At 54.2% G+C, this 8,553-nt stretch overlaps 1 protein-coding gene across 1 annotated transcript; it reads left to right on the plus strand.

Moving 5' to 3' along the window:
* The first annotated feature begins 1,390 nt into the window (after positions 1-1,390).
* On the plus strand, positions 1,391-8,026 carry CXCR5 (chemokine (C-X-C motif) receptor 5). The gene is made up of 2 exons (XM_015428034.1): positions 1,391-2,098; positions 6,869-8,026. Exons 1-2 carry the CDS (start codon positions 1,391-1,393, stop codon positions 8,024-8,026), a joined length of 1,866 nt encoding a protein of 621 aa, XP_015283520.1.
* The last annotated feature ends 527 nt before the right edge of the window (positions 8,027-8,553 follow it).

Raw genomic sequence — 8,553 nt, forward strand, 5'->3', positions numbered from 1 at the left:
GGTGAGAGAGCTGGGTTCAGCCTTTCCCTCCCCTTCCTTTTTAAAAACTGAGATAAAAGAGGAATGGTCAGAGCCTACCAATGATAACTGTTTACCTTTTGGACAGGCTAAAAGCATGTACATTTTTCTTCCCAAGGGAACCATCTTACTGAAAGTTTCGGGGGTAGATGCTCCTGTGGCTCGCTTAGCATCGGGGGTGGCTCTTCCAAAAGAGGGACGGGGCACCCTGAAAGACCCCGATCCAGGGGTCTTTTTGAAGAAAAAGAGCTGCAGGAATTATGCTAATGAGCTACTAGACTATTAGCATATGCCACGCCCCCTGACATCACCGGAAGTGATGTCAGAAGGGGAAGCAAAAATGGGGGGCGGCATCTTCAAAGGCCTCCCCTCCCCTTCCCCAGCTGGCCTGCGGGGGGGGGGGAGTGAAGAGAGAAGGGTTTTCAAGTTTAAACCCCTTCTCACTAGAGTTGGGCCACAGAAGGAGGAAAGAGGGAAGGAAAGAGAGAGAGTAGAGAGAAGAAAAGAAGGAAAGAGGGAAAGAAAGAGAAGGAAAGAAGGAAGAAAAAAAGGAAGGAAAAAGGGGATAAAAAGAGAAGGAAAGAGGGAAAGAAAGAGAAGGAAAGAAGGAGAGAAAGAAAGCAAGAGAAGGGAAGAAGGAGGGAAAGGGAAAGGAAAGGAGGAAATGAAAGAAAGAGAGAAGGAAAGGAGGAAAAGAGAGAAAGGAAGGAAGGGAAGAGAAAGAAAAGGAGGGAAAGAAAAGGAAATGAGGAAAAGATGGCAAAGAGATAGAGAGAGGGAGGGAGGCTCTCCCACCACCCCTCATCAAGCTCCGGCCTCCACCAAGCCGCAGCGCTTCTGCGCGGGCCCGGGGAAGCCGGTGGTGGGGCTCTCCGGCCTCCCCCGAGCCGCAGCGCTTCTGCGCAGGCCTGGGGGAGCTGGTGGCGGGGCTCTCCAGGTGTCCCCCTGGCCCCAGTGCTTTTGGCGTGGGGAGCTGGGGGGGGGGGTCTAGCCACCACCACCATTTGCACAGGCCCCTGGGCTGCCGGAGCAGTGCTCCGGTGCACTCTGGCCCCAAAAGACCCCTGCCGATGACTGAAAAAGTGACTCAGCTCTCTGCAGAGCCCATGAGGCTGTTGCCTTCTCCATTAAAGCTTCAGCTGCCAGTTCTCTGATGGCAAGAGCCTCATGTGTGTGGCTTCGTAAATTGTCCCAAGAATACCCAGATTTAAATTCTGCGCAAATTGGAGGCGGCGGCAGCCTTCATGTCTGAGGCTAGCCTGGACATGATCAAGTTCTCAGCAAGGGCCATGGCTTCCACAGTGGTAGCCAGAAGACATCACTACACGGGCAAAGAATCGTCGCCTTGACCCCTCAGAGCTAATCACGGCGGATGAGTGGCACCAGCGAGCAAGCGCCACCGCCCCCAAGCGAGACTACGATGGCCACCACAGGTCAATTCGAGCCGTTTGAAGAATGGGACACCTTCGTGTCCAGGTTCGACTTCTATGGCACAGCGACCAAGATCACCGATTCAGAGGTGAAGAAAGCTACATTCCTGAGTGTCTGCGGGAAAAAAAATTTCAAAGTGGCTTGGACGCTAGTGGCGCCCACCGAACTCAGGGCAACAACACTCACTGACATCACCTCCAAGCTATCCGACATCGCATGCACACACGCTTTCCATAAATGCGATCAGGCCGAGGGTGAATCTGTAGCCAAATACGTGACTGCACTCCGCAAGACAGCCAGACAGTGCAACTTCACTGACCTAAGCGACCGGCTTCGTGATCGGCTTGTATGTGGCCTACTAAAGGAGAAGCTACAATGCTGCTTATTTGCGAAAAAGAGCTTACCTTTCAGACAGCATACGAGGAAGCTGTCACTGCCGAAGCAGCTGAGCGATCCACCCGGGATGTGCGGCAGTCGAGAATGCCACCGGAGTTCTGGAAAGCACAGCCAGTGCATCGGGAAAGCATGGAAGACTCTGACAGTGAGGACGACCGAGTCCACTGAACACGAGCCGAAGATAGCAAACGCTCCAATCGTCAACCAACTACTGCAACACGCTGCACCAGTTGTGGTGGCGACCACAACCACCGTAAGTGTCGATACCGTGATGTCCAGTGTCATGACTGTGGAAAGATTGGACACTTTGCCCGGATCTGCCGCTTGCTGACAGCCAAGACATCACACAAGAGGGCACCTGGAACACCACGGAGAAGACATCAATCGGCGTGAATCTTGCCACTGTGATGCATACTCAACCCTCTGTAACGGCTTTCCAAATACAGAGGCTCCTCGGTCTGATGGCCGCTACTACATCCGTCCTTGTCTTCAACAAGTTGAGAATGTGCCTCCTACAACTTTGATTTATCCGCAATTTCAATCCAGAGGGAGACACACACTCGACCCACCTATCCTCACCTGTCAAAGTATGGGACTCTTTACTTTGGTGGACTGCCCCTTCCAACCTTTTCCAGGGAGCACCCTTCCATCCTCCATCACCCCAGATCACACTGACAACAGATGCCTCCCTCTCAAGTTGGGGCGCTCACATGATGGGACTTTGTGTCTGAGGCAGATGGGACACAGAAACGGAACCGGCACATCAATTTCCTGGAACTGCTTGCGATACGGTTCGCTATCACCAGTTTCCTGCCCCTGATCAAGGGGAAATGTGTCACGGTCCTCACGGACAATACTACTGCCCTCAGCTATGTAAACAAGCAAGGGGGCACTGTCTCTCAATGCCTCTGCGAGCTCGCCCTTCGGTTATGGGACTTTTGCATCGCCCACAACATTTTCCTAGTTGCCACGCACATCCCGGGGGAACATGAATGTGCAGGCGGACCACCTGAGTCAGGCAGGATTCAGTTTGCACGAATGGGAAATAAATCCAACTTACCTTCTTCCACTCTTCCGCAAATGGGGGTTCCCACAGATATATGTTTTCGCCACCAGGGTGAACAAAAAGTGTCCTCTGTTCTGCAGCCGAGGTGGCAGCAACCCGCAGTATTTATTTATTTATTTATTTATATTTCCATTTGTATCCCACTCACCCCCTAAGGGCTCTGAGCGGCTTACATGTTCCAATTCATACAATCCTAAACCTTGGGCCACATACATGTAGGGAACGTGACAAGCCTACCAGGCACCCTTTCTGTGTAGCGGATCTTCGTTGTTACTGCCCTGCCTTTAGGAGACGGTCTCCTCTACCCGTGGTCCGGAGAATTTCTCTTCCTCTTCCCTCCGCTGCCTCTGCTTCTGAGAGTGGTCCGCAAAATCCTCACCGACAAAGCAGACTGCATACTCATATCCCCATGGTGGCCGAGGCAACCATAGTTCTCAACCATCCTCGATCTGTCAGTGGGGGTCTACCACCAATTTCCATCGGTGCAGGACCTATTGTTCCTAACCGAGTCCCCTCTCCTATACCACGATGTTCCACGACTGAAGTTGACAGCCTGGAGAGTGGTATCAACAGCTTTTCCTCCCGTATAGCGAATGTACTGCTGAATTCCAGAAAGTCCACTACACGAAAATCTTATCACTACAAGTGGCGAAAGTTTTGTTCCTCGGGTGAGGATGCCCCTCGAGCCGCCTCCGCAGGTCTCGAGAAGGTTTTCAACTTCCTTCTGTCTCTCGCGGACTCGGAACTGTCGCATTCCTTGTTGAAGGTTTATTTGGCCGCACTTTCGGCCTACCATGTTGAAGTTGAAGGATACACACTTGCTTTCACATCCTCTTTCTAAACGTTTTTTGAAGGGACTGTTACACCTTTATCCTCCCATCAAAAGTCCTGTCGTCCCCTGGGACCTTCCCCTGGTCCTTCGCCAACTCACCAGGAAACCTTTTGAGCTGCTCGCAACTTGTGACATGAATTTCCTGTCCTGGAAAACAGCCTTTCTGGTGGCTGTCACTTCAGCGAGGCGAGTTGGGGAAATACTGGCCTTCAGACATTATCCTCCTTACCTGTCATTTTTGCCAGACGGCATCCGCCTTGTACCTGACATCTCGTTCTTGCCAAAAGTAGTTTCAGAATTTCACCTACAGGCAGAGGTCTTCCTCCTGGATTTCTTCCCTTCTCTGACATCCCCAGAGGAGAGACTGTTACACACGTTGGATACGAAGCGTACACTTCTGTTCTACCTAAACAGAACCCATCCAGCAAGACGTGACTGTCAACTGTTCGTTTCCTATGCCCCAACAAGGCTGGGAACTCGCATCACAGCTCAGCGTTTGTCAAGGTGGATTGTAGACCCCATCCGCCTCTGCTACCTTATCACTAAGCAGCCATTGCCTGGCCCTATCAGGGCTCATTCAACTTGAGCTGTTGCAGCCTCAACTGCCTTCCTGCAAGGAGTTCCCCTAATGGACATTTGCAGAGCCGCTACGTGGGCTATGCCTAATCTCTCCTTATATATAATTGAATAGTGGGTGCCAAAGTTCTAATTCTAAAATGCACTCCCTTAGTGCTGTGCAGGTCCCAGGTTCATGTTTTAAAAGCAGACTAATACTGTTTGCCCAAAGCCAGAGCACTCTCCCAGAGCCTCTTTCTAAATCCCATTGTATTTATTTCCACAACGGGCCTTATTTCTAGTACGTTCATAAGGCACTACGCCCTGGATGTCCGCAAGAACTCTCGTACCAACATGGGATGTCACATTCTATCTTCGGCTACGCAGTAAAGGAACTGCCAGCACCCTCCTCCAGGTAGGCCACTGCTCGCTAATCTCCCATGGGTGTGAAGCACAGAGACCACGTCGAAGATAAACAGGTTGCTTACCTGTAACTGGTGATCTTCGAGTGGTCATCTGTGCATTCACACCACCCGCCCTCCTTCCCCGCTGCTGTCAGCTTCTACATTTCTTATAGGGGTTGATTTGCGGCGGTTTGAAGGAACTGGCGGGATGTCCGCGCCCGCCCCTCTGGGTATGCGTGGTGGGGTTCCTACGCATGCCTGAGGTCTGGGCGCGAAAATCCGTTAGAGCTTGCTACAATACTGATCGATCCAGCGCAGGCGCACTGTATCCCATGGGTGTGAATGCACAGATGACCACTCGAAGATCGCCAGTTACAGGTAAGCAACCTGTCTTTCTGTGTTGTGTTGTCCTGTGTTAAGCCATGAGCTGAATAAAGAAATCACTGTTTTGGAAAAGCTGCCTCGATCTCAGTCCATAATATTGACCTTCACAGAGCCCTTCACATTTATATCAGAAGAACCTAAGCCATTTAGGAAGTCAGATTCTCTTTTTGTGGCTTTTCATCCAGCAGTCACGGGGAAAAGGGTTTCTAAGGCTACCCTAAGCGGATGGCTAAAGGACTGCCCCTCCTTGGCACGAGAACCTCGGGGCCTTCAAGCCCCAGAGGGGCTCACAGCTCATTCAACAAGAAGCGCTTCTACGTCAGCAGCGTTTGACACAAATGCATCCGTTGCAGCTATCTGCAAGGCTTCAGCGACGACGTTTGTCAGGCACGACAAGATGGACTGTATTGGCACAGCTGATGCAACATTTGGGCAGAGAGTCCTGCCGTAAGTGGTTTGGTCCTACCGTTATCTCTATGCTTGGCAGTCACTTTGCCCTCCCTGGATCAGATGGGCTTTGCAACATCCCAAGCGTATCAGAGTGTCCTCCTCCCCTCGGGAGAGACCAGGCTTTGAAGGTTCCCTCTTCTCAAGGGCGAGGAGGACACTCTGGACCCGCCCTGGTTGGAGGGTCTCTGTTCAGCCTATGACTCTTCCTAAAGGGTCTCCATGTCCATTGTTCTTCCACTGTTCTAGCAGTTTATCTTTACCTGTATGGTTTGTCTCATCGGGTTCTGCAAGCCTTGTTGTCTGTCTGTTTGGCCCGCATTGAGCTGCGGAAGTGTCCAGACTGAGGCCTCCCCCCACCCCCCGGAGATGGGAAGTGCAATCAATTTCCTGTCTCCAGGGATAGTGGGAAGAGGAACCCAAGAGTATCAGAGTGTCCTCCTCGCCCTCCAGAAGAAGGAACCTTCATGGTAAGTCCAACGTTCCGTTATCAGAGTTGGGGCTTCTCCCCATTGCTGCGTGGACAAGATGGAGTCCTTAGGTAAAAGCTTAGTCTGTCACGGTTGGTGCTCATCCAAAGAGCTGGAAGCTAAAAGAGAGTTTCTTATGAATATAAGAAGAGCCCTGCTGGGTCAGGCCAGTGAGGGTCCACCTTGTCCAGCCTCCCGTCTCACACAGGGGCCAGCCAGTCCCTCTGCAGGGCCAGCAACAGGGCAGAGAGGCCGAGGCCTCCCCCCTGAGAAGGACACCAGAAGAGCCCTGCTGGGTCAGACCAGTGAGGGTCCCTCTAGTCCAGCCTCCCATCTCACACAGGGGTCAGCCAGTCCCTCTGCAGGGCCAGCAACAGGGCAGGGAGGCTGAGGCCTTCCCCTGATGTTGCCTCCTGGCTCTGGGATTCAGAGGCTTAGTGCCTCTGGATGTGGAGGTTCCCCTCAGCCGCCATGGCTAGTAGCCATTGATAGACTTACTCTCCATGAATCTATCTAAAGCCATTTATTCCTCTGGCCATCACTGCATCCTCTGGCAGCAGATTCCACATGGTAATCACTCTCTGTGTAAAGTGGTATTTCCTTTTGTCTGTCCTGAACCTACTGCCCATCAGTTTCATTCAGTGCTCTCAAGTTCTAGTATTTTGGGAGAGGGAGGGAAAATCTCTTTGTCATATAAACCCCTATAATTTTATAAAAGCTTCTCGTTCTTCTGCTGCCGTCGTAGGGAGGCAAGACGTGGCACCAGAGTTGCCAGGACGGGAGACATGCCTTTCTGTCCCTGCTGTGCAGACGCCTTACCCTGTGATGTCTCTCTCTCCCTCCCTCCCTCCCTCCCTCTCATTAGGTCTCGAATTACACATCAGACAACTTCTCCAGCTATGAGGACGACTACCTGTGCGCTGAGGCAGAAGACAGCGCCAGACACCCCCTGAAGAAGGTCTTTCTGCCCTTGGCCTACCTGCTGATCTTCGTGCTGGGGGGGCTGGGCAACACCCTGGTGCTGGTGATTCTGCGGCGCTACCGTCACAGCCGCACCTCCACAGAGCAGTTCCTCCTCCACCTGGCCCTGGCCAACCTCCTGCTTGGGCTCACCTTCCCCTTTGGGGTGGTGCAGTGTCTGGCAGGGTGGGTGTTCGGGCCTCTCCTCTGCAAGGTCCTCAGCGCCGTCAACAGGATCAGCTTCTACAGCAGCAGCCTGCTCCTGGGCTGCGTCAGCGTGGACCGCTACCTGGCCGTGGTGCATGCGGTGAGGACCTTCCTGAAGCGGCGGAGCCTGTCCGTCCACCTGACGTGCCTGGGGGTCTGGCTCTTCTCCCTCCTGCTGACGCTGCCGGACTTGCTCTTCACGGAGGTCTGGCCCGACAGCAACAACGTCAGCATCTGCCACTTCCAGAAGGACGGCATCCACGGCAGCAACGCGTGGCTGGCCACTCGCTTCCTCTACCACATCGTGGGCTTCTTCCTGCCCTTGGCGGTCATGTGCTACTGCTACGCGGCTATCGTGCGGGTCCTGTGCCGGTCCCAGCGCCGGCAGAGGCAGAAAGCCGTCAAAGTGGCCATTTTGGTCACAGGCGTCTTCCTGCTCTGTTGGAGCCCTTACCACGTGGTTATTTTCCTGGACACCCTCGTCAAACTGGGGCCGAGTGGCTGCAGCTCGCCCTGGCTGAACATGGCCACCCTAGTGAGTGAGATTATTGGCTACAGCCACTGCTGCCTGAACCCCCTCCTCTACGCTTTTGTGGGCATCAGGTTCCGCCGCGACGCCTGCCGCCTCCTGCACGACCTGGGCTGCCTGAGACAAGCCGCGCTGCAAGACATCCTGGGCGCCTGGGGGACGGAGAGCACCACCGAGATGGAGGCCCCCCTCGGCGCGGCGCGGCAGCCCTCCGCCCCCTACCCTGACCAGACACACGGCCCAGTGAGCAGGTGGGGGCCTGGCTTGGCCAGGGGCCTTTTGCCACCCCAGCCCCGCCCACAAGGTGGAGGTCCTGCTTTTGCCTAGCACCACAGAGGCTTTCTTATCCCCTGGCTGGGGGGTTGCAAGGCCCCTAAGCCCCCCTTCTTGCCCTAAAAATGGGGGCAGCTGCCCACCCCCCCAGGGCTTTTCTGCATGGTTCCCGTCCGCATGTCCACAGGTACCTGGGCATCCTCTGCATTTTCCCGCTAGAGGGCTTCCGGCTGAGGCGGCCATGGGGATCCCCGGCAGCCCAGCAGGAGGGCCTCCCCTCCTTGCCCCCTTGAAAGGAAGAGCTGCTGGGGCGGGGGTGGTGGTGGTGGCATTCCAAGTCAAGCAAAGCGCAACTTGCTCAGGCCAAGGAAGACTGGCACACCATGTCCACCGGGCTCCTTGGTCCCGTTCCAGCCTATTCATGGCTGATCAGAGGGAGGTGAAGCCAGGAAGGTGGGCGTGCTTGCCTTGTTATCCCATCTGAGCCCATCTGGAGACTGACCCTCCCTCCCGGACCACATAAAATACACAGCAGCCTCCCTTTTGGATGCACAAGCAGGACTCTGCCAAGGAAGATGGAG

This window comes from Gekko japonicus, unplaced genomic scaffold (genome assembly GCF_001447785.1).
Source record: "Gekko japonicus isolate JY-2015 unplaced genomic scaffold, Gekko_japonicus_V1.1 scaffold1031, whole genome shotgun sequence".
NCBI classification, from domain to species: Eukaryota; Metazoa; Chordata; class Lepidosauria; order Squamata; family Gekkonidae; genus Gekko; species Gekko japonicus.

Excerpts from the sequence above, each read along its gene's own strand:
- CXCR5 (XM_015428034.1), top strand. The coding sequence starts at position 1,391 with ATGAGTGGCACCAGCGAGCAAGCGCCACCGCCCCCAAGCGAGACTACG. Across the intron at positions 2,099-6,868 it reads TGGTGGCGACCACAACCACC|GTCTCGAATTACACATCAGA; the intron begins GTAAGTGTCGAT and ends CCCTCTCATTAG.